This window comes from Dryobates pubescens, chromosome 16 (genome assembly GCF_014839835.1).
Source record: "Dryobates pubescens isolate bDryPub1 chromosome 16, bDryPub1.pri, whole genome shotgun sequence".
NCBI classification, from domain to species: domain Eukaryota; kingdom Metazoa; phylum Chordata; class Aves; order Piciformes; family Picidae; genus Dryobates; species Dryobates pubescens.
Window position 1 is genome coordinate 5,101,881 of NC_071627.1, and position 25,117 is coordinate 5,126,997.

The 25,117-nt window shown below is 57.6% G+C and overlaps 1 protein-coding gene across 9 annotated transcripts in view; it reads left to right on the top strand.

Annotated features, from left to right (window-relative positions):
• The window catches only part of LOC104299838 (protocadherin gamma-C5-like), a 202,516-nt gene extending 177,494 nt beyond the window's left edge, over nt 1-25,022 (top strand). For all 9 annotated transcript variants that reach the window (XM_054168260.1, XM_054168262.1, XM_054168259.1 and 6 more), the window contains exons 3-4: nt 12,700-12,788; nt 24,739-25,022. In XM_054168260.1, the coding sequence (XP_054024235.1) occupies nt 12,700-12,788; nt 24,739-24,965 (316 nt within the window). In that variant the 3' untranslated portion in view covers nt 24,966-25,022. The remainder of the gene's footprint in view (nt 1-12,699; nt 12,789-24,738) is intronic.
• Nucleotides 25,023-25,117: the final 95 nt, after the last annotated feature.

The following is a 25,117-nucleotide window of genomic DNA, read 5'->3' on the forward strand; positions in this document are numbered from 1 at the left end:
CCTAGAACGGTCCAGGCTGGAAGGAACCTCCAAAGGTCATCCAGTCCAACCTCCTTGCAGTCAGCAGGGACATCCTCAACTTGATCAGGTTGCCCAGGGCCTCGTTGAGCCTCACCTTGAATATCTCCAGATTCCCATTCACTGCTGGGCAGGAGCCATCACTGCTGGCTCTGTCCTCCTCCCCCCACAGCAGCAAAGCAAGAGGAGCATGAGGTGTGCAGAGCAGAGGGCTGGGACAGCTCTTCTGCCCTGTGCACAGCAGCCCTGACACACACAGGTGGTGCAGACAGGGAAGGGACCAACGGCCTCCAAACCCAGGCACCAACCATCTCCCTTCCCCTTCCACATCTGCTGGCAGGATGAGACCTTCCTGAGACCTTCTGGTGACTTAAATGGCTGATCAGAAAGCTCTGGACAGGCTTTTCAGCAGGGCCTGTTGTGACAGGACAAGGGGGAATGGTTTGAAACTAAAAGAGGGAGATGGAGAGTGGAGAGAAGGGGCAAGCCTGGCTGGGAACTGAGCCCTTGCCTCACAGGAGGCACCAATGAGGGTCATTCTCTGTTGATTTTCATGCAAGTATACAGAATACACCAGCTTGGAAAAGACCCTCAAGATCATGGAGTGCTGCCTATCACCCAACACCATCTAATCCACTAAACTATGGCACCAGGTACCTCAGCCAGGCTGTTTTTAAACACTTCCAGTGATGGGGACTCCACCACCTCCCTGGGCAGCACATTCCAGTGGCCAGTCTCTCTTTCTGGGAAGAACTTCTTCCTAACATTTAGCTTGAACCTCCCCTGGCACAGCTTGAGACTGTGTCCTCTTGTTCTGGTGTTGGGTGCCTGGGAGAAGAGACCAACCCCCACCTGGCTACAGCCTCCCTTCAGGGAGTTGGAGAGAGCAAGAAGGTCTGCCCTGAGCCTCCTCTTCTCCAGGCTAAGCAACCCCAGCTCCCTCAGCCTCTCCTCACAGGGCTGTGCTCCAGACCCCTCCCCAGCTTTGTTGCCCTTCTCTGGACACCTTCCAGCAGCTCAACATCTTTCCTGAACTGAGGAGCCCAGAACTGGACCCAGGACTCAAGGTGTGGCCTAAGCAGTGCTGAGCACAGGGCAGAATGACCTCCCTGCTCCTGCTGGCTACACTGTTCCTGATGCAGGCCAGGATGCCCTTGGCCTTCTTGGCCCCCTGGGCACACTGCTGGCTCATGTTCAGCTGCTCTCAACCAGTACCCCCAGGTCCCTCTCTGCCCCCCTGACCCCAGGCTGTAGCACTGCATGGGGTTGCTGTGGCCAGTGTGTAGAACCTGGCACTTGGACTTGTTAAATCTCATGCCCTTGGACTCTGCCCATCTGCCCAGCCTGGCAAGGTCCCTCTGCAGAGCTCTCCTACCCTCTAACAGATCAGCTGCTGGTCCCAGCTTGGTGTCATCTGCAAATGTACTGATGATGGACTCGATGCCCTTGCCCAGATCATCAATAAAGATGCTGAAGTAGTAGAGAAGCAGCACATCAGAAACTTCTACCTGGGCACCAGATCTGGTAGAAACCACTCAGCAGCTTCCAGAAGCTGGGAGGTAGTGGCACAAGTGGATGGAAACATGGGAGGAGCAGGAAAAGGGGAAGGGAGACATTTGTCAGGAACATGCCACCTGGAGAGCAGGCAGCTGGTGGGATGTGCACCTCAGCTGGTGTCACCCTGGCCTGGAGAAGGTCAGGAGCCCTGGGAGCAACTGCTGGCACCTGTGGGCTGCAGAGGCTTCCCACCCTTAGCTCCTCACTTGATGGGGCAAGAGGAGCAGCAGGAAGAGCTGCCTCCCTGGGAAGTATAAGGGAATAAATGCAACCCTTGGGTTTCCAACCCAAATGCACTCAAGGCTTGAAGGCAGCAGTCAGGTGAGGTCTCCCCAGGTTTTGCACGTGAATCCAAAGAGCTGCAACAGCCTTTGAGCTAATATCATTGCTGCTTCTGGATGAAAGGAGGCTGGAAGCAGGTAGGGGTTGGTCTCTTCTCCTTAGTTACAGGCGGCAGGACAAGAGGAGATGGCCTCAAGTTGTGCCAAGGGAGGTTCAGGTTGGACATTAAGAAAAGTTTCTTCCCAGAGAAGGTTCTCAGGCACTGGCCCAGGCTGCCCAGGCAGGTGGTGGAGTCACCATCCCTGGTAATGCTTAAAAGACATTTGGATGAGGAGCTGAGGGACATGGCTTAAGAGTTGTGTATGGGGAGGTGTTAGGTTCTGGTTGGACTCAAGGATCTCATTTTTGTTTTCCAACCAGGCCATTCTAGGGATTCCATTATTCCATGAGTGGCTTCTTCCTAGATCACATACCCACCTCCAGTTGGATGTTTCCTTCCCTTATTGACTGTCTTGGGCCAAGAATTCCTTTATCTGCATGATCTAGTGTGAGGTGTCCCTGCCCATGGCAGGGGGCTTGGAACTGGATGATCCTTGAGGTCCCTTCCAACCCTGACAATTCTGTGATCTGTCACAGTCTCTGAACCCTGAGCCATCCAGAGCCTGCCAGATGGGACAAAAGCTGGGGAGTCTTCTATGGAGAAGTGGGAATGTTGTAGTGATAGGGCTTGTAGTGCCAGGACAAGGGGCAGTGACTTTGATCTGGAAGAGGGGAGACTGAGACTGGAGATGAGGAAGAAATTCTTGGCAGTGAGGGTGGGGAGACACTGGCACAGGCTGCCCAGGGAGGCTGTGGCTGCCTCCTGCCTGGAGGTGTTCAAGGCCAGGCTGGATGAGACCTTGAGCAACCTGGGCTGGTGGGAGGTGTCCCTGCCTATGGCAGGGGGTTGGAACTGGATGAGCTTTGAGGTCCCTTCCAACCCAACCCACTCTACGATGCTCATTCTGGAAAGCCCCCAGAGCCTGAGGAGTTTCATCATCACTGTTATGTATAGAAAGGCTATTTTAGGTAATTTCAGCAGGTGCTCTGTGGCTAAGTTGAGGTTTTTCTGCCTCCATCTGCTTCCTGCACAGCTGAGCACATGCCAGGGCCGGCTGCAGAGTTGCAGGGACCCAAAGGCCTTCCCAAGGAATGCCTCAAAATATCCATCCCAGCGTGGCTGGGCCGTGGGTGGCGTCAGGATGGGCTGGCTGAAATAATCCTGGGCTCAGCTCCCACTCATCCAGGGGGGCTGGAAGAGTCCCCAGGAAGGGGAACTGCTCTGATCCCTGTTTTTGAGACCTCTCCTGGCCTTTTTGTTCCGTCTGGCAGAGCAGCATAGAATCACAGAGTTGTCAGGGCTGGAAGGGACCTCAAGGCTCAGCCAGTGCCAACCCCCTGCCATGGGCAGGGACACCTCACACTGCAGCAGGTTGCTCACAGCCACATCCAGCCTGGCTGCAAACACCTCCAGGCAGGAGGCTGCCACCACCTCCCTGGGCATCCCAGGAGCTCTGCTGGCTGGGGAGGACTGGCTGGCAGCGAAGTGCCTTGGGAGGTGGCAGATCCTTGCGCCCCCTCCTCCCCCATTGCTGGTATGTTTTCAATCCCATCTTTGCAAAGTCATGATCGTAAAGCTGGGCCTCCTCCAGCTCCTCTCCAGCCCTTGTAATGCATGACAGAAGCGGCAGGGAATGTGCGGGGCGGGGGAAGGGCCAGCGGCATCCTCTGCGAGGAGGGAGAAGGGCAGGAAACGGTGGCGATTTTGGAGCTGGTTCCATGGGGTTGGAGGCTGGGGGCGGGTGGGAGGGCGGTGGGGCTGGGGCAAGCTGCTGTAGGTGCTGGGCTAGAGGGATGCCGACCCTGGCGGGGCTGCATCCCCAGGCGCGGGGTTGTGTCCCCAGCACGGTGGAGACTCGGCAGCGGCAGGGATGGATCCGGTCCCTCCCGGCTGTCACTTTGCCAGGCGAGGAACAGCGCAGGCTGAGATGTTGCTGCTGCTGCTGCCTCCGGCTGGAGCGCTGCGTGGGAGGGGTGGGGGTGGGGACGGCTTGGAGGGAGCTAGGAGAGGGGAAACAGCAGAGGGTTAGGCAAGGGAAGCAGCCGGAGGGGCTGCCTGGGAACGGGAATGGAGGAACGGGCTTGAGGACAACCCCTTGGTCCTGAGAGCTGGGTGGGGAGAAGGAGGGCAGGGTACCCCCCCGCCAAGCCAGGCTGCTAGGGGAGGTGATGGGAGGATGAGAGCAGCAGCTCTGTATTCTGATAACACTAATTGTACAGCTGCAGCTAGGGAACAAATAGGAGGGAAAGGAAAAGAGGCTGGGAGGAGAAACAAACCCTAAACATAGAAGCACAGAACAGCAGGGGTTGGAAGGGACCTCCAGAGATCATCCAGTCCATACCCCTGCCAGGGCAGGGTCACTCAGGGCAGGGCACACAGGAAAGCATCCAGGTGGGTCTTGAAAGACTCCAGTGAAGGAGACTCCACAACCTCTCTGGGCAGCCTGCTCCTGGGCTCCAGCATCCTCACATCTAAGAATTCTTTCCCTCATGTTGAGGTGGAACCTCCTGGGTTCCAGTTTGTGTCCATGCCCCTTGTCACAGTATCACAGTATAACTAAGGTTGGAAGAGACCTCGAGTCCAACCTGGCACCACAGTCCTCATGACTAGACCATGGCACCAAGTGCCATGTCCAGTCTCCTCTTGAACACCTCCAGGGAGGTGTTTTTTTGTCCTATCAGAGGACACCCCTGAAAGGAGCCTGCCCCCTTCTCCTTGACCCCCACCCTTCAGATATTTATAAACATGAATAAGATCTCTTCTCAGGCTGCTCTTCTCCAGGCTAAACATCCCCAGGGCTCTCAGCCTGTCCTCATCATGCAGATGTTCACTGCCTTCAGCATCCTTGTAGCCTCTGTTGGACATTCTCCAGTAGTTCCCTGTCTCTCTTGAACTGGGGAGCCCAGAACTGGACACAGTACTCCAGAGGTGCTCTCACTAGGGCAGAGTAGAGGGGGAGGAGAACCTCCCTTGATCTGCTGCCCACACTCTTCTTGATGCACTCCATGTCCTCCTCCTCAGAGTAGGGAAGCCTGGGAGGCAGGGCCATGGGCTGGGAGAGGTCACTGGGAGCCCACTGCAGTAGGAGCCAGAAAGCCCCAAAGGAGAGTGGAGGGAGGCTGCTGAACTGTGCCCTGGGAAACCACCAGAGGCCAAGTGCTGCCCTCAGCCCTGCCAGGGCCCCCTCAGGGCGCTGAGGTCTTGTCTGTAGGGGTGCTGGGCTGTCCTCTCCAGCCCCTGGGGCTCTGACAGCACCGCTGTGGCAGGAAGAAAGCTTTGCAGTGGGCTGTGCCATGGCTGGAGCTTGCAGCTGCAGAGGGAGGAAAGCAATTGTGCGGGGAATTCACCCTGCCAAGAAGTGTTTGCAGGGCCCTTGGCTGCCATAGCGACCAGCACCATGGCAACCCCGCAAGGAAATGAGTAATTCCCTGCTCCTAGTGGTAGTTCCAAAGGGATGTGGTGGCTCAGGAGGGGCCACAAAACAGCAGGGCAGCAAAGCACCCCAGGTCCGCCCTGCGCTGCTTGGGTGGGGGCTGGTGGGAGCCCTGGGTGGTGGAGCAGCCTGGAGGGGCAGCAGGTGGTGGGGCAGCAGCAGGGGTGCAGGACAAGCCTTTGGCTTCAGCATTCCCAGGGAATTTATTGCACTTTTTTGGCTGGAAAAGACCTCTGAGCTTGGCACAGGCTGCCCGGGGGGGTGGTGGAGTCCCCATGCCTGGAGGTGTTCATGAACTGTGCTGACATGGAAATTCAGGAGATGGTCTGATGGCCATGGTGGGGTTAGGTTGAAAGTTGGACTTGATGACCTTAAAGGTCTCTTCCAACCCAACCAGTTCTGTGATTCTGTGACCATCCAGTCTAACCATTGCCCTGAGACCACCATGACCCCTAGACCATGGCCTGAGGTGCCATGGCCACACATCTCCTGAGCACAACCACCCTGCTCTCAGGTTTCATGAAGGTGTTTGTGGGTCATGGCACTGGCTGGGTGGGCACCCACCTGTGCTGGCACAGCTCCCAACCTGTTCTCTGTGCTCACCATGCCCTGTGAACCCTGGAATGGAATGGAATGGAATGGAATAGAATAGAATTAACCAGGTTGGAAGAGACCTTCGAGATCATGGAGTCCAACCTATCATCCAACACCATCTGATCAACTAAACCATGGCACCAAGCACTCCATCCAGTCTCCTCCTAAACACCTCCAGAGATGGTGACTCCACCACCTCCCTGGGCAGCACATTCCAATGGCCAATCACTCCCTCTATGAAGAATTTCTTCCTAACCTCTAGCCTAAACCTCCCCTGGCACAGCTTGAGACTGTGTCCTCTTGTTCTGGTGCTCTGAAGGTGCTGCACCCCTGGGTTTCTCCCAGATGTGGTTTTCCTTCCTTTCCCCTCCAGCCTTAGCTGTGCTGGCAGCCATCCTGAAATGCAAGGCAGCTCTTTGCTGAGCTTTGAAGTGTGGAATCATAGAACTCAGAGAATTGTCAGGGTTGGAAGGGACCTCAAGGAGCAGCCAGTTCCAACCCCCCCTGCCGTGGGCAGGGACACCTCAGGTTGCTCAGAGCCACCTCCAGCCTGGCCTTGTGAACCTCCAGCAGAATAGAATGGAGCAGAGAGGAGGGGGAAAAAAAATACATCTCCCAGCTAGGGGGGGTGGGAATTTAGGAGGAAAATAAACCCCCAACCCTATTGAGTCAAGAGGGTTTGGATTTAACCCAGCAAGTCCTTGGAGGCATTTCCATAGGAACCAGCTCTCCCATTCCAGGCTTGGTCCAAAGCTGTGCTGGAATGGAGGAGGGGAGGGGGGGGGGGAGGGAGGGCTTAGAGTGCCCCAGGCAGAGGGGAGCAGGGCAGGGCAGGGCAGTGATTCACAGCTCTGATTCACAGCTCCATCCTATAGCCGTGGTGGAAGGCAGCCAGGTCTGGTCATCAGCTGTGTGCTTCTATTGAGTTAGTTATTTTGGGGCTGTTTTTAGATTCCAGCACTTGTGGGTTTGGCTTTTTTATTCCCCCCCCCCCCCCCCCTCCCCCCCCTTCTCTTTCTTCTGTGCTTTGAATTTTTGAATTCTGGATGATTGCACTGCAAGCAATTGAGGCACTTCAATTTCCTGCCTCGAGGACTCAGCTCAATCCCTTTTCTTCTTCCCCTCCCCCCAGCCCCCATTTTTGCAAGTCTAAGGCATTTCTAAAATAGCTTCTCTGCCTGCTGGCATGAGGAGCAGGCACAGGGCTTTGGGGCTCAGCACAGCCATCCCACTGCAGATGCTACCCTCAAGAGGTTCAACAGGACCAAGGGCAAGGGCCTGCAGCTGCCTCAGGGCAATGCCAGGCACTGATACAGGCTGGGCAGGGACTGGCTTGAGAGCAGCCCTGGAGGAAAGGCCTTAGGGGTGCTGGAGGAGGAGAAGCTCAGCAGGAGCCAGCAGGGAGCACTTGCAGCCCAGAGAGCCAAGCAGAGCCTGGGCTGCAGCAAGAGAAGTGTGGCCAGCAGGGGAGGGAGGGGATTCTGCCCCTCTGCTCCACTCTGCTGAGACCACAGCTGCAGCTCTGGGGCCAGGTCTGGAGCCTCTGTGCCAGGAAGGAGCTGGAGGGGCTGGAAGGTGTCCAGAGAAGGGCCAGGAGGATGAGCAGAGGGCTGGAGCTGCTCTGCTCTGGGGACAGCCTGAGAGAGTTGGGGTTGTGCAGGCTGGAGAGGAGAAGGCTCCAGGGAGACCTTCTTGTGGCCTTGCAGGATCTGCAGGGGGCTCCAAGAAAGCTGGGGAGGGACTTTGGAGGGTGTCAGGGAGGGATAGGACTGGGGGGGATGCAGCAAAAGTAGAAGTGGGGAGATTGAGATTGGATGTGAGGAAGAAGTTGTTGCCCATGAGGGTGGTGAGAGCCTGGCACAGGTTGCCCAGGGAGGTGGTGGCAGCCTCCTGCCTGGAGGTGTTTGCAGCCAGGCTGGATGTGGCTGTGAGCAACCTGCTGCAGTGTGAGGTGTCCCTGCCCATGGCAGGGGGTTGGGACTGGCTGAGCCTTGAGGTCTCTCCCAACCCTGTCGGTTCTGGGATTCTGTGACACCAAACTGGGTGGCAGTGTTGATGTGCTGGAGGGGAGGAAGGCTCTGCAGAGGGATCTGGTCAGGCTGGATCGATGGGCTGAGGTTCAGCAAGGCCAAGGGATCGTCATTGGGGTGGAGGGTGAGGACCATGAGGTTGGGAAGCTCATTGGGGTGGAGAGTGAGGACCAGCAGGCAGGGAAAGCTGTTGGAGTGAACTCAGTGAGGTTGGGGATCCTGCTGCTACCTCCCAGCTGAATGCCCTGACCACAGGGTGAACCTTGGTCCTGTCCTGGGGCTCTGAGGCACAGCTTTGGCAGGGGGCAGGAGGAGCTTCTGTCTGGTTGCCTGAAGGAGAGGTGGAGGGGGAGGAAGGAGTCTTGCAGGAGGTGGAAATTATGATGCCAGAAAGAGGGGAGTTGAACCTTGGCCTCTGGTTTCAAAACAGAGCTCAAACCACAGGAACAGTGCAATTAAATAGAAAAAAACCAGAAGGGATTTGGCACTCCCCTGTGCTTCCTCTGTCTCCATTCCTGGATCCCAGCAGCCCCCAGAGCCAGGAGCTGCAGCTGGGAAGCATCAAGGTGCTTCTGGGCAGCTTTCCTGCAGCCCTGCAAAACCTGAGAGGCTCAGGCAGGGCAGGAGCTGCTGGGGTTAAGTGGTGGCTGAAGGGGTTGTGGTTTGCAGTGGGGTTTAGGTTACTAAGTCCTTTATTGGATCTAACCTGGGGCTCTATTCCCAGCCCTGCTTGTGACATTAGCAGGTCACTGCAGCCCCAGGGCTGTCCCCACCTTGTCCTCACTGCCCTGGATGCTGTCACAACAGCACAGCAGCGGGACCCACGTCTGAGCGTTCGCAGCACAACGGTTGCTGCGCAGATGACACCAAACTGGGTGGCAGTGGTGGTCTGCTGGAGGGCAGGAAGGCTCTGCAGAGGGACCTGGCCAGGTTGGGTCCTTGGCTGAGGTCAGAGGAGTGAGGTTCAACCAGGCCAAGGGCTGGGCCGGGCTCTTGGGTCACAACACCCCCAGGAAGGCTCCAGGCTGGGGGCAGAGGGGCTGGAAAGTGCCCAGCAGAGAAGGCCCTGGGGGTGCTGGGTGACAGCAGCTGGAGAGGAGCTCAGGGGGTGCCCAGGTGGGCAAGAAGGGCAGCAGCAGCCTGGCCTGGAGCAGCAATGGTGTGGGCAGCAGGAGCAGGGCAGGGATGGTGCCCCCGGACTGGGCACTGGGGAGGCCACAGCTTGAGTGCTGGGTTCAGCTCTGGGCCTCTCACTGCAAGAAGGACATTGAGGAGCTGGAGCAGGGCCAGAGAAGGGCAACAAAGCTGGGGAAGGGTCTGGAGAACAGGGCTGGGGAGGAGCAGCTGAGGGAGCTGGGGGTGTTCAGCATGGAGAAGAGGAGGCTGAGGGAGACCTCATTGCTCTCTGCAGCTCCCTGAGAGGAGGCTGGAGTGAGCTGGGGGTTGGGCTCTGCTTCCCAGTCTAAGGTGCTAGAAGGAGAGGAAATGTCCTGGAATTGTGCCAGGGGAGGGTTAGGTTGGGCATGAGGAACAATTTCTTTGCTGCCAGAGTGGTCAGGGACTGTCCCAGGCTGCCCAGGGAGGTGGTGGAGTCCCCATGGCTGGAGGTGTTCAAGGAGCCTGTGGCCATGGCACCTGGGGCCATGGTGGGGTTGGGTTGCTGCTTGGGTTGGATGAGCTCAGAGGCCTTTTCCAACCCAAACTGTTCTCTGTTTCTGTGATCACCCAAGAGCTGAGATCAGTTTGCCAGGGGAGCAAGGCTCACTTCTGGCCTTCTTGAGGCTGTGCCAGCACACAGGTGGTGCAGGAGGGATATAAATAGGGTTTGGGCTGCCCTGGGCCAAGCAGACCGCAGGGGGCTCGGAAGCAGTGCTGCCGGCAGCTTCTGCTGGGTGAAGAGTTGGTTGCAGCCTCCACAGAGGAACTGGGGGGAGAGTGATGTCCTGGGCCTGCCTGGGGGATGGATCAGGCAGGTGGTGGTCATGACTTCACCTCAGGGGAAGGGTTCATGGAGGTTATTTAAGGATAGATAGAGACTTCCAGGAGGATGATTCGGGGCCTTGCAGCCTGGTGGTTTGAACACCTGCCTGGGAAAAGGGCTCAGCTCTCTCCAAGGGGAAGGGCTTTCAGGGACCCCCACCTCACTTCTGGACAACTTCTAGCTGCGAGAGGAAGGGCAGCTCTGGTGCCAGCTGAGCCAGCACACAGCCAAGGGGCAGAGCCTGGCATCCCAGAGGGCAGCAAGAGCAGGGGGTGGGCAGAGCACTCAGCTGGGAGAGTGCTGGAAGGTGTCCAGAGAAGGGCCAGGAGGATGAGCAGAGGGCTGGAGCTGCTCTGCTCTGGAGACAGCCTGAGAGAGTTGGGGTTGTGCAGGCTGGAGAGGAGAAGGCTCCAGGGAGACCTTCTTGTGGCCTTGCAGGATCTGCAGGGGGCTCCAAGAAAGCTGGGGAGGGACTTTGGAGGGTGTCAGGGAGGGATAGGGCTGGGGGGGATGGAGCAAAAGTAGAAGTGGGGAGATGGAATTTGGATGTGAGGAAGAAGTTGTTCCCCATGAGGGTGGTGAGAGCCTGGCACAGGTTGCCCAGGGAGGTGGTGGCAGCCTCCTGCCTGGAGGTGTTTGCAGCCAGGCTGGATGTGGCTGTGAGCAACCTGCTGCAGTGTGAGGTGTCCCTGCCCATGGCAGGGGGTTGGAGCTGGCTGAGCCTTGAGGTCCCTTCCAAGCCTGACACTTCTGGGATTCTATGTGCTCACTTAAGGTCAGAGTAGAGGAGGAGTCAGGAAGCTGCTGAGACACTTAGGAGGAAAGTGGGGTCTGGGAGCACAGCTCTGACCTCTGTGGAGGGGAAGTGCCACCAGCAGCCAGCACAGCTGGCACCTGGCAGATGTGAATGCAGAGCTTGTTAGGCTGGGCACAGACTGTGATTGTAACCTCGGGGACAAACTCTACTTAATCAAAGCCTGGTGGCATCCTCAGAATTTTCCCAGGCTCATCTGTGGTGCTCACTGTGTTCCCCCCCTGCCAACAGCCAGTCCCAGGGAGCCAAGTGGACACTCACCTCCTTTTTCTCCTCTTCCTGTTGCTCTCAGGACTGTTTACTGCTGGCTCTGCAGAGGTGGTGGCTGCTCCTGGCTGCCCCTGTGAAGAGGACCTAAAAACTGCTGGGGAGGGACATTTGCCAAGGGCTAGGAGTGACAGGATGAGAGGGGCAATGACTTTGAGCTGGAAGAGGGGAGACTGAGTCTGGAAATGAGGAAGAAATTCTTGGTAGTGAGGGTGGGGAGACTCTGGCACAGGTTGCCCAGGGAGGCTGTGGCTGCCTCCTGCCTGGAGGTGTGCCAGGCCAGGCTGGATGAGGCCTTGAGCAGCCTGGGCTGGTGGGAGGTGTCCCTGCCCATGGCAAGGGGTTGGAACTGGATGATCTCTAAGGTCCCTTCCAACCCAAATCCATTCTGTAATTCCATGAATCTCCCAAGGGAAGCAGAGGATTCCCCTCCATGGGACAGTTGTAAGACTCAGCTTGAGAAGGTGCTGGGCCAGCTCATTTCAACCCCACTGTTACCTAGGAAGGTTGGAGCAGATCAGAGAATGACAGAAGGGTCAGGGCTGGAAGGGACCTCAAGGCTCAGCCAGTGCCAACCCCCTGCCATGGGCAGGGACACCTCACACTGCAGCAGGTTGCTCACAGCCACAGCCAGCCTGGCTGCAAACACCTCCAGGCATGAGGCTGCCACCACCTCCCTGGGCAACCTGTGCCAGGCTCTCACCACCCTCATGGGGAACAACTTCCTCCTCACATCCAATCTCAATCTCCCCACTTCAACTTTTGCTGCATCCCCCCCAGTCCTATCCCTCCCTGACACCCTCCAAAGTCCCTCCCCAGCTTTCTTGGAGCCCCCTGCAGATCCTGCAAGGCCACAAGAAGGTCTCCCTGGAGCCTTCTCCTCTCCAGCCTGCACAACCCCAACTCTCTCAGCCTGTCTCCAGAGCAGAGCAGCTCCAGCCCTCTGCTCCTCCTCCTGGCCCTTCTCTGGACACCTTCCAGCCCCTCCAGATCCTTCCTGTAGCAGAGGCTCCAGAAGTGGATGCAGTACTCCACTGGGTTGGAACTGGATGATCTTTAAGGTCTCTTCCAACCCAAACCATTCTGTGATTCTTTGGTTCTTGGGGCAGCTGACTCCGTGCTGAACCCCACATCCCCCCACCCCAGGTGGGCTTCTCACCCTGTGTTGAATGAATGAAACTTCAGAGTGGAGCTGGAGCCTGAAAGAGCTTGAAAGGGGCCCCCATACACACGGGCTGCCAGAGGAGCAGAGGACCTGGTCCTGCAGGGGTGCCAGCACCCTTGAGGCTGCAGGAGCAGCGTTTTGGGGCTGTTGTTGCCATTGGTGAGGTGTGGAGGTGAGGAGGTGCTGGCTGCCCCTCGAGTCACCTTGATGTTGCTGGGAGCACCACGTAGCCCCCAAGTGCTTTTGGTGTTGATGTTTATCCTTCAGAAGCCTGGAGGGGGATGGAGACCTCTGACAGTGTTTGGACTCTTGAGTGTTAGTTAAGTAGAAGGATTTAAAGGCTGCAGACTCCTCTCCACCGGCCCTCAGCCTTGGCTTCCCCTGCTCTCTGACATCCTCTCCCCTTCCCCCTCCTCCCCCAGCTGCACTGACTTGCTGTTTATTTTCTTTTCCCACAGATCCCAGAATGGAGAGGAAGCTGGAGCCTGGCCCAACAACCAGTTTGACACTGAGATGCTCCAAGCCATGATCCTGGCTTCAGCAAACGGTTGGTGGGAAGAGCATGGCCCTTGCTCCGGCGAGGCCAGCGCGGGTGCATGCCCTGGGGGGGATGGATGTGTCTGGGTGCCCTGGGGTGGCTTCAGCAGTCCTTCTGCATCAGGAGCTGGTGGAAGAGCTGCCTCTGCTCTCCTCTGCTGCTTCTGTTAGCCTGCAGAGGAGAGAGGCTAGGAGGGATTCAGGCAGAGGAGATAGCAGCAGCATGGATAGGGCAGCGTAGGAGGTATCAGAGACAGCATCATAGGAGGTAGCATAGAATCATGGAATCATTAAGGCTGGGAAAGCTCTCTAAGCTCATCCAGTCCAACCAGCAACCCAACCCCACCATGGCCACCCAACCATGGCCCCAGGTGCCATGGCCACAGGCTCCTTGAACACCTCCAGGCATGGGGACTCCACCACCTCCCTGGGCAGCCTGGGACAGTCCCTGACCACTCCTGCAGGAAAGAAATTGTTCCTCATGTCCAAACTAACTCTCCCCTAGGCACAATTTCAGGACAGTTCCTCTCCTTCTATCCCTTGAGACTAGACAGAAGAGCCCAACCCCCACCTGGCTTCAACCTCCTCTCAGGGAGCTGCAGAGAGCAATGAGGTCTCCCCTCAGCATCCTCTCTTCATACTGCACACCCCCAGGTCCCTCAGCTGCTCCTCCCCAGCCCTGTTCTCCAGACACTTGTCCTTGCCTCATGGACAGCATCATCAGACCACATTATCCATGCAGCAGGCAATGTTACCTGGCTTGTGATGGGCTTCTGTTACATCCCCATGCTCTTGGGATGTGTTGTAAGCTGCTTGGTTCCAGGTGGTCACAGTCAATGAAACATCTGCTCTGTTGCAAGGTGAGGAGGTAGGAAGCCTGGAAGCCAGCAGTGAGCATTTGCAGCCCAGAGAGCCAAGCAGAGCCTGGGCTGCAGCAAGAGAAGTGTGGCCAGCAGGGCAGGGAGGGGATTCTGCCCCTCTGCTCCACTCTGCTGAGACCACAGCTGCAGCTCTGGGGCCAGCTCTGGAGCCTCTGTGCCAGGAAGGAGCTGGAGGTGCTGGAAGGTGTCCAGAGAAGGGCCAGGAGGATGAGCAGAGGGCTGGAGCTGCTCTGCTCTGGAGACAGCTTGAGAGAGTTGGGGTTGTGCAGGCTGGAGAGGAGAAGGCTCCAGGGAGACCTTCTTGTGGCCTTGCAGGATCTGCAGGGGGCTCCAAGAAAGCTGGGGAGGGACTTTGGAGGGTGTCAGGGAGGGATAGGACTGGGGGGGATGGAGCAAAAGTAGAAGTGGGGAGATTGAGATTGGCTGTGAGGAAGAAGTTGTTGCCCATGAGGGTGGTGAGAGCCTGGCACAGGTTGCCCAGGGAGGTGGTGGCAGCCTCCTGCCTGGAGGTGTTTGCAGCCAGGCTGGATGTGGCTGTGAGCAACCTGCTGCAGTGTGAGGTGTCCCTGCCCATGGCAGGGGCTTGGCACTGGCTGAGCCTTGAGGTCCCTTCCTGACAGTTTGGGGATTCTATGATTTGCTTGTGGCTAGAGGCTGGGCCAGGAACTCAGCCTGCCTCAGTGTCCCCAACAACCCTCATGCCCAGAGACACCAATGTGTGCTCCCTGCTCCCTGCAGCTCCCTCCAAGGAGCCCTGGGCTCCCCAAGCTTTGCCCCACCAGCTGCTGCTGGGTTGCAGTCAGTGGGGGTTGGTTTGGGGTCATTTGGAGTCGATTTGTTCAGCTTTAGGGTGGTGCTGTGTGGAAGCAGTGGGCAGGCAGGGCTGTTCCCATGCCCCCATGGTCTCCATGGCTCGGTTGCAAAGATGACTCTGAGCCCAAGTCTGGAGAGAGGCTGGCTCCATGCAGCCTTTATCTGTGAAGCCCTCCAGGTCTTTCCCCCTCCCCTCCATTTAAAAATAGAATCAACACCAGGGCCATAAACCCCTGAGCAGAATGCTTGGGATGTTTCCTTTGAGCTGTTGGGAGAGAAGGAATCTGGAGGAGGAGGAGGAGGAGGGGTGGCTGTGGTGTTGCTTTCTTGGAAAGCTGCTGCTGCTGCTGCTGCTGAACTTTGATGCTCTGCAGACACCAAGCAGCCTGGAGCCACAGCTGCCGTGGCTGGGACAGGGACTGGGGCCTTGGCCAAGGGACTTGTTTACACTGGAGGGAAAGAAGCTATGAGAAAATGCTTCTGCTCTGAGAAGCCACCATGGCAAAACAACCTCTGGGGGCTGCACGTGGTTATCATCAGCCAGAGCCTCCAGATCCGGTTTCCTTGCTCCACAAACAGAGCTATTTTGTTGGGCTTTGGTTTGTGTTCTGCTCTGAGGGCTGCTCCAGCAGTTCCCCAGGATCAGAGAGAGCTGAGCAGGTCCCTTCCAGGCTGAACACCACCTTCCCTGAGCTCTGCTGCAGGAAACCTCCCTCAGTCCATGAGGCTCTGACTGTCACAGAATGCTACCACTGGAAGGGAGCTCTGATGATCATCAAGTCCAAGCCCTCTGCCAGAGCAGGGTCCCCTAAAGCAGATCACACAGGAACATGTCCAGGCAGGACTTGAAAGCCTACAGAGACTCCCTCACCTCCCTGAGCAGCATGGTTCAGTGCTCTGCCACCCTCAAAGCACAGAAGTTCCTCCTCATGTCTAGGTGGAAGTTCCTATGTTCAAGTTTGTGCTGATCACCTCTTGTCCTGGCACTGGGGACCACTGAGAAGAGTCTGGCTTCATCTTCCTCACCCCCACCCCTTAGATATTTGTGAGCATTAATGAGATCCCACCTCAGCCTCCTCTTCTCCAGGCTCCACTCCCCCAGGGCTCTCAGCCTTTGCTCCTCACTGAGCTGCACCCCAGGGCCCTCAGTAACTTCAGAGCCTCCTCTGGACTGTCTCCAGCAGTTCCCTGTCTCCCTTGAGCTGGGGAGTGCAGAACTGGGCCAGTCCTCCTGGTATGCCCTGACTAGGGCAGAGACAGGGTCTGTGAGGGGGAGGAGAGCCTCCCAGTGCTCTCCTGGGAAGCTGAAGAAACACAGCAAGGACCCAGGGCAGAGCCTGTGGCTGCTGCTGTTGCCTCTCTTCACTGAGGGAAGAAAGAAGAGTGAGCAGAGAATGTGGGCTGCTCCTCTCATGTTTTCCTTCACTCCAGACCAGATCTTCAGAGCCTCCACTGGACCCTCTCCAGCAGTTCCCTTGAATGGGGGAGGCCAGAACTGGACCCAGCACCCCAGATGTGGCCTCCCTAGGGCAGAGTTAGAGGGGCAGGAGAACCTCCCTTGACCTACTGACCACAGTTGTCTTAATGCACCCTGGGATGCCACTGATGTTGCTTGGCCATGAGGGGACACTGCTGGCTGTGAGCATCCTGCTGTCTGCCAGGACTCCCAGGTGCTTTTCCTCAGAGCTGCTCTCCCCCCACCTTATGCTGATCCATGGGGCTTGTCCTAACCTCTCCCACAGCTTCAGCCTGCCCAGGGGGGTTCCTTTAAATCAGATCCATCTGCTAGATAAGGGCTGTCCCACTGCAGCCCTGTGGAGGGGATGGTCCTGAGCCTCATCCCTTCCTCTCCCATGTGGGGCCCTTGCTACATGGGATGGATGGATGGATGAGTGGGTGGAGGTATGGAGAGATGGGTAGATGGATGGAGGGATGGGTAAGTGGAGGGATGGAGAAATGGGTGGATGGATGGAGGGATGGGTAAGTGGAGGGATGGATGGGTGGATGGAGGTATGGATGAATGGAGGGATGGGTGGATGGATAGGTGGATGGATGGAAGGATGGATGGATGGAGGAATGGGTGGATGGATGGATCAATGGGTGGATGGATTGGATTGAATTATGGCTGGGTGGATTATGGATGGATTGGAGTGGATGATGGATGGAAGAATAGATGGAGGGATGGGTGGATGGATTGATTGGATAATGGATGGACACGTGGTGGATGGATGGATGGGTGGGCAGATGGAATGGATGTACTGGATTGGATTATGGATGGATGGATGGATGGATGGATGGATGGATGAAGGGATGGGTGGAAGGATGGATGGAGTGGGTGGATTGGATTGCATTATGGATGGATAGAGGGATGGATGGGGAGATGGATGGAGTGGGTGGATTGGATTGCATTCTGGATGCATAGAGGGATGGATGGATGGATAGAGGGATAGATAGAGGGATGGATGGATGGATGGATGGATGGATGGATGGAAGTTTCCTGGCTATTCAAATGAGACTTAGCTCTGCCTGAGTCCTGGGGTGGCAGGCAGGACACAGTGACTCAGGGATGTCACTGCTCACCCACTGCTCTTGCAAGCAGTGGTCAGTACTGAGTTCCACCCCACCAGGGCAACCCTGTGCTTGAGTCAGCACCAAGCAGGACAAGGGGCAGCAGGCACTAACCTGAACATCATAAATTCCACCTGAACATGAGGAGGAACTTCTTTAATTGAAGGCTGCTGGAGCCCCAGGCTCCCCAGGGAGGTGGTGGAGTCTCCACCTCTGGAGACTTTCCAAACCTCCCCTGGATGTGTTCCTGTGTGACCTGCTCTAGGTGACCCTGCCTTGGCAGGAGGGTTGGAGTCAATGATGTCCAGAAGTCCCCTTCCAACCCCTAACCTTCTGTGATTCTGTGAAGCAGAGAGCACCTGGGAGGCAGAAACTTCTTTGATGCTGCTCTGCTCCATGAGCTGGAGATGTTCCCCTGAGAAGGGGCTGGTGACTGACTCCCTGCCTGCATCCCTCCCCTCTGTCAGGTCTTGCCCTTGCCTTCAGCAGGAGGCAGAGCTGGCCCTGCCATGCCCAGCCTGCATGATCCATGTGCTCTGGGGATGAAATTGCTTCCCGAGGGTTCAGTCACCCTCTGAAGGCAGAATGTCTGGGAAGCTGGTTTCCCTCCAGGGCTGTGACCCTGCTGTAGGGCTTCTGACTCCCTTTCTGAGCTCCCTTCCTCTCTTGGAGCTGGGACCAGCAAAAAGCAAATGTTGTGATCCATCTGAAAGGACAGAGGCAGCTGCTGAGACAGAGCAAGGAGCACAGATGCTCCAGGACAGCAGACACTAAAGGGCAGACATCCTGTCCTTAAAATACTCTGGCTTGCAGGGGGAATTTCTGGAGGTGCCATGAGATGGTGGCAGAGCAGACAGAAAGGCAGCCTGGGGAGCTCCTTCTCCTCAGCTCCACCTCCCACAGGCAGGGGCAGACATTCTATATTGGGCTCTCCTGAAAGCCCCAGCAGCAGCTGCAGCTCTGGGGCTGCTCTCTCCAGCCCTCTGCTTACCAGGGGTGATGGAGCCACTTGCTGGTTGTTTTTTGCTGGAGCTCAAGTCCTTGTTTTCCTTCTCAGGACCCTTTGGGATAATGGTTGGCTGCTGGTAAAGGCTGAGCTAAACCTTTCCAGTCACAAGAGCCTGAAGGGCTCTGCTTGGCAAGTGCCCATCTGCAGACCTCTATTGTCCCTGTTCTCTTTTCTTCTCAGCCTTAATGTCACTGTTACCTAGAAACAGCCCTTTGCTCTCCACTGGGACCCACTGGGAGGCTGGGAGCTCCACTGGGAGCTTTGTCTGCCCCATGAAAGCTGTGCTCTGACTGCAAACTAGTTCATGGTGACCAGTTGTCCCAGTGCCCCCAGCCTCCTTCCTTCCTTGCTGCAGCTGGGGTGGTCCAGGGGAGAAACAGGGCAGTGGCAGCCAGCAGGAGGGGCACAGGAGGAGGTGCCAAAGCCACCAAGATCCAAACTGGGCTGTATCCAGCTGGGAGAGCCTGGAAAATACATCTTCCCCTCTGCCAGGGGCCATGGTCCACCCATGAGCCAGTCCCTGGCTTCATCCTGGGGTGAGAGCACATCTCCAGCTGTCCTGTCCCTGTTGGCAACACCTGAGGTGAGGTGCAGTTGGTTGCTACTCAGCACTGTAAAGCTCATCCAGTCCAACCCCCCTGCAGCCAGCAGGGACACCTGCAGCTAGGGCAGGTTGCTCACAGCCCCAAACAGCCTCCCCTGGGATGGTGCCAGCCATGGGGCAGCTCCAACCTCTCTGGGCAGCCTGGGCCAGGCTCTCCCCACCCTCAGGGTCAAACATTTCTCCTTTTTCTCCACTCTGAATCTTCCTCTTTCAGTTCAAACCATCCCCCCCTTGGCCTGTCCCAACAGGCCCTGCTCAAAACTCTGTCCCCAGCTTCCTTCTCATCCCCCTCAAGCCCTGCAAGGCCACCAGAAGGTCTCCCTGGAGTCTTCTCTTCCCCAGGCTGCACAACCCCAACTCTCTCAGCCTGGCCTCCCAGCAGAGGGCTTCCAGCCCTGCCAGCATTGCTGTGGCCTCCCCTAGCCCTGCTCTAGCAGGTCCCTGTGCTGTGCTGAGCACTCCAGAGCTGCCCCAGCACTGCAGGGGAGGTCTCAGCAGAGCACAGCAGAGGGGCAGAATCCCCTCCCTGCCCCTGCTGTTGCACACCACTGATGTGCTGAGCAATAACCACCACCAGTGCAGAGCCACAGAAATGTTTAGGGGAGCAGAACACCTCCCTTAGGAGGAGAGCTTGAGGGAGCTGAGGGCTCTGTAGCTTGGAGCAGAGGAGACTGAGGGTGACCTTATCGACGTGCCGATGTGCAGGGTGAGTGCCCAGAGGCTGGAGCCAGGCTCTGCTGGGGGATGCCCAAGGACAGCTCAAGGGGCAGTGGTGGAAGCTGAGGCAGAGGAAGTTCCATGGAAACAGGAGGGAAAGTTATTTCCCTGTGAGGGTGACAGAGCCCTGGAGCAGGCTGCCCAGGGTGGGTGTGGAGTCTCCTTCTCAGGAGACATTCAAGACCTGCCTGGATGTGTTCCTGTGGGGCCCTGCTCTGGCAAGGGGGGGGTGGACTGGATGAGCTTTGGAGGCCCTTCCAGCCCCTAACATTCTGTGATTCTGTGGACTCTTCCCTGCACATCTCCTCCAGCCCCAGGCTCTCAACTCCCCACTGTGGCTGTGTCCCCATCCTGCAGAGCCCGCGGAGGTCCTGCTGCTGCTGGATGCTTCCCCAGCGCGAAGCACAACAGCGTTTCCCCACGCTGGGCTTGGACCTCCTCCTGCACATCCTCCACCCTGGGTGCATCATGTCCTGCTTGGTTTTGGACTCTGTGTCCTGTTTTCCTCCTCCTGCTCCAGCAGAGCAGCTGGAACTTTTCAAGCTGCAGTTGCTTCACGCTTCTGACCTCTGCCAGGGGGCCGTGCAGGCAGCAGTGTTGCAGGGGGGCTGGTGGGCTCTGGCCCAGCTATTTTTCTTACCCTCTGGCTGGCTTAGCCACCTCCATCTGCTCAGGGGAGAGCTAAGGCAACATGGAGGCGTGGGCAGATCTGGTCTGGAGGGAAGGAAAACGTGAGAGGAGCAGCCCACGGTCCCTGCTCACTCTTTATTCCCTCAGTGAAGAGAGGCAACAGCAGCAGCCACAGGCTCTGCCCTGGGTCCTGGCTGTGTTTTCTTTAGCTTCCCAGGAGAGCACTGGGAGGCTCTCCTCACTCTCACAGACCCTGTCTCTGCCCTAGTCAGGTCACATCTGGAGGACTGGGTCCAGTTCTGTGCTCCCCAGTTCAAAGGAGCTACTGGAGAGAGTCCGGCAGAGGCTACAAAGCTGCTGAGGGGCCTGGAGCAGCTCTGGGAGCAGCAAAGGCTGAGAGCCCTGGGGGTGCTGAGCCTGCAGAAGAGCAGCCCCAGAGGGGAGCTGAGCAATGCTTAGCAAGAGAGAAAGGAGCTGTGGGGGGGCAAGAGGCTGGGGCCAGACTCTGCTCAGTGGTGCACAAGGGGCAGTGGGCACAAAGTGGAACCCTTCAGGAGGTTCCATGTGGAGAGGAGGAGAAAGTTGTTTGGTGTGAGGGTGCTGGAGGCCTGGAGCAGGCTGCCCAGAGAGGTTGTGGAGTCTCCTTGTGTGGAGAGCTTCCAACCCCCCCCCCGGGCACTGTGCCCCTGGGCAAGCTGCTGTGGGCGCCCTGCTGGGGCAGGGGGCTTGGGCTGAATGCTCTCCAGAGGTCTTTTCCAACCCCCACCCTGCTGGGATCCTGTGTCCACAGTCAGCTGCACAAAGCATCAGTTAAAATGCTGGGATGGCTTCTCAACGACCAAGGCAGAGGCAGGGCTTCAGCAAACCATTTCTGAGCAGGGCTGTGCAAGGCTCCCACCCTGAGCCCTGCCGAGGCAGCGATGCCAGAGCAGATCTCGCAGAGCTCATGGCAACAGCATCCCTTGTGCTCTGCCATCTCCTCCGTGCTCATTCAGCCCCCCTGCCTCTGCACATCCCCCCCTGCCTCCATCTGCTCCTTCCAGCAGCTCCCCAGCATCCCCCCTGTGCCCTTCCCCCTCTCGGCGCTTGCTCTCTTGCGTGCTGGAGCTTTTTGCACAGCCACAGAGGAATGAATTTGCCTTCCCCTCCCCCCCTCCCCCTGCTCGCAGCTCTGAACCATCAGCGGAGCTTCGGCATCGATCTGCTTTGTGCTCAGCTTCCTAGAGCCATTTTGTGGTACTGCAGGGGCGGGGGTGGTGTTTGGATTATTTTCTCTCTCCTGTGCCGCGCTCCCTGAATGAAACCTGGGCTGGAGCAGGACTGGGGGGCAGGGTTGTAAATGGCAGTGGAAAAAACAAAGGAAGATAAACAACCCCCTACTATTGGATTTCCCTTAATGCAGCACTAATGGTTGTGGTTGCACAACGTGGCTGTCATGGGCCAGCTTCCAAGGAGTAGGGGAGGTGGGGGGAGGGGGTTGTGTTATTTTGTGGAGGCAGCAGCCAGCCAGGCAGAGCCAGGCAGCTCCAGTGCTGCTGAAGGCAGAGGAGAAGTTGCCCTAGCCCAGGCAACCCCCAAATCTGCAGCCTTTAGAGGCTCCCAGGATGGATGGGCTCCTCCATCTCCTTGTTTCTCCCTATTGTGAGCAGCTCAGTGCCTCTTCCCCACATTCCCACTCTCCTCCAACACCCTCCCAGGTACATCTGTGACATGGGCCTGGAGGAGCCCCAGGCTGCTCTGCAGGCAGCTGAGCTCCAGCCCTTGGTGGTGCAGGAAGAGGTGACACCCTGCTGGAGAGACACAGGATCAGAGGCTCACAGGATGTTAGGGGTTGGAAGGGACCTCTGCGGATCACTGAGTGCAACCCCTCCTGCCAAAGCAGGACCAGAGCACAGGGCACACAGGAACACAGCCAGATGGGGCTGGAAAGGCTCCAGAGAAGGAGACTCCACAACCTCTCTGGGCAGCCTGCTCCAGGGCTCTGTGAGCCTCACAGTCAAGAAGTTCCTCCTCCTGCTGAGGTGGAACCTCCTGTGCTGGAGTTTCCATCCATTGCTCCTTGTCCTATCCCAGGGTGCAGCTGAGCAGAGCCTGTCCCCTCCCTCCTGACCCCCAGCCCTCAGCTATTGATAGACATTGATCAGATCCCCTCTCAGCCTTCTCTTGACCAGCCCCAGGGCTCTCAGCCTCTCCTCATAGGGCAGTGCTCCAGGAGAAGTTGCCCTACTCCAGGCAGCCCCAAATCTGCATCCTTTAGCCACGATGTGAGATGGAAAGGAGCCCCAGTTACAAGTGGAGCTCCCCAGGGCTCAGTGCTGGGGCCAGTTTAACATCTGCATCAATGATCTGGATGAGAGGATCCAGACACCAAGCTGGGTGGGCATGTCGATCTGCTGGAGGGGAGGGAGGCTCCACAGAGGGGTCTGGCCAGGCTGGATCCATGGATGGGCTGAGGTTGAGCAAGGCCAAGTGCTGAGTGCTGCACTTCGGTCACAGCAACCCCATGAAGCTTCCAGGCTTGGGGCAGAGTGGTTGGAAACTGCCCAGCAGCAAAGGACCTGAGGGTGTTGGTTGATAGCAGCTGAACATGAGCCAGCAGTGTGCCCAGGTGGGTCACCTGCAGCCTGGCCTGGAGTGGGAATGCTGTGGGCAGCAGGAGCAGGGATGTGATCATCCCTCTGTACTTGGTACTGGGGAGGCCACAGCTTGAGTGCTGGGTTCAGTCTCAGTGCAAGAAGGACATTGAGGAGCTGGAGCAGGGCCAGAGAAGGGCAACAAAGGTGGGGAAGGGTCTGGAGAAGAGGGCTGGGGAGGAGCAGCTGAGGGAGCTGGGGGTGGTCAGCCTGGAGAAGAGGAGGCTGAAGGAGACCTCCTTGCTCTCTGCAGCTCCCTGAGAGGAGGTTGCAGTCAGGTGGGGGTTGGGCTCTGCTCACATGCAACAAGCAACAGGAGAAGAGGAAACAGCCTCAAGCTGTGCCAGGGGAGGTTCAGGTTGGATGTTATGAAAATTTTCTTCCCAGCAAGGTTTCTCAGGCACTGGCCCAGGCTGCCCAGGGAGGTGATGGAGTCCCCATCCCTGGAGGCATTTAACAGATGTGCGGATGTGGTGCTGAGGGAGGTGATGCAGTGGTGGTGGCTTAGCAGCACTGGTGGCATTGTGAGCTCTAGGGGAGGGCTTGGACTTGATCATCCCAAAGGTCTCTTCCAGCCTCAGCAGTTCTGTGGGTCTATGATTCAATGGTTGTGGTATCAGCTGGGCTGTGGACTTTGATTCACAGAATCATAGAAAGGTCTGGCTAGGAAGGGACCTCCAAAGCTCATCCAGTCCAACCCCCCTGCAGTCAGCAGGGACATCCACAACTAGATCAGGTTGCCCAGAGCCCTGTCCAGCCTCACCTTGAATATCTGTTTAGTGTGGAGAGGAGAAGGCTGAGAGGGATCTGATCAATGCCTATCAATAGCTGAGGGGTGGGGGGCAAGGGGAGGGGGCCAGGCTCTGTTGGGTAGTGCACAGGAGTGAGACAAGGACCAAGGGAGGCAAACTTGAACAGAGAAGCTTTGACCTCAACAGGAGGAGAAACTCCTCCAGAGTGAGGGTGAGAGAGGCCTGGAGCAGGCTGCCCAGAGAGGCTGTGGAGTCTCCTTCTCTGGAGCCTTTCCAACCCCCCCTGGCTGCATTGCTGTGTGCCCTGCCCTGGGTGCTGCTGCTCTGGCAGGGGCTTGGGCTGGATGGTCTCTGGAGGTCCCTTCCTACCTCTAACCTTCTGTGATTCTGTGATCTCCAGGGATTGGGCCCCAACCAGCTTCCTGGGCATCCTGTTGCAGTGCTCTACCCCTGTCATGGTACAGATCCACCCTCATGGTACAGATCACAGAGTTTCAGAGAATTGTCAGGGTTGGAAGGACCTTGACAGATCATCTAGTCCAACCCCCCTGCCAGAGCAGCTCAGCCACCCTGTGGTGTGACAGCACTTGGAGAGTACCAAAGGGGTGGGAGTGAGCATCGGTGCCACCCAAACCTGCCTTTGCCACCCAGAGCTGCCTTCTATTCAGTCTGGAGAGGAGAAGGCTCCCAGGAGACCTTCTTGTGGCCTTCCAGGATCTGCAGGGGGCTCCAAGAAAGCTGGGGAGGGACTTTGGAGGGTGTCAGGGAGGGATAGGACTGGGGGGGATGGAGCAAAAGTAGAAGTGGGGAGATTGAGATTGGATGTGAGGAAGAAGTTGTTCCCCATGAGGGTGGTGAGAGCCTGGCACAGGTTGCCCAGGGAGGTGGTGGCAGCCTCCTGCCTGGAGGTGTTTGCAGCCAGGCTGGATGTGGCTGTGAGCAACCTGCTGCAGTGTGAGGTGTCCCTGCCCATGGCAGGGGGTTGGGACTGGCTGAGCCTTGAGCTCCCTTCTAGCCCTGACCCTTCTCTGATTCTGTGATTTGCTTGTGGCTAGAGGCTGGGCCAGGAACACAGCCTGCCTCAGTGTCCCAAACAACCCTCATGTCCAGAGACACCAATGTGTGCTCCCTGCTCCCTGCAGCTCCCTCCGTGGAGCCCTGGGCTCCCCAAGCTCTGCCCCACCGGCGGGGTCGCAGTCAGTGGGGGTTGGTTTGGGGTCATTTGGAGTCGATTCTTGGTGCTGCTGGGACCGGTGATGCTCTGCGCTGGGTACTAACAACCTGCCCTTCTCTTCCCCTCCTCCCCCCCCTCCCCCCGCCTTTTTTTTCCCCCCGGTATCCCCCTCTTGGCAGAGGCTGCCGACGGCAACTCGACCCTGGGCGGCGGGACGGGCACCATGGGGCTGAGCGCCCGCTACGGGCCGCAGTTCACCCTGCAGCACGTCCCGGACTACCGGCAGAACGTTTACATCCCGGGCAGCACCGCCACCCTCACCAACGCCGCCGGCAAGCGCGACCCCAAGGCCGCCGGCGCCTCGGGGGGCAACAAGAAGAAAGCCGGCAAGAAGGAGAAGAAGTAGAGGAGGAGGAGGAGGAGAAGAAGAAGCAGCGAAAGAAAGAAAGAAATAAGAAAGAAAGAAAAAGAAAAAGAAGCAAGGAGACCTTAGAGCTTACAGGGCAGTTGGCTCCAGCACTCTCTCTCCCCCCTCCCTCTCTCTCCCCAAATCACAGC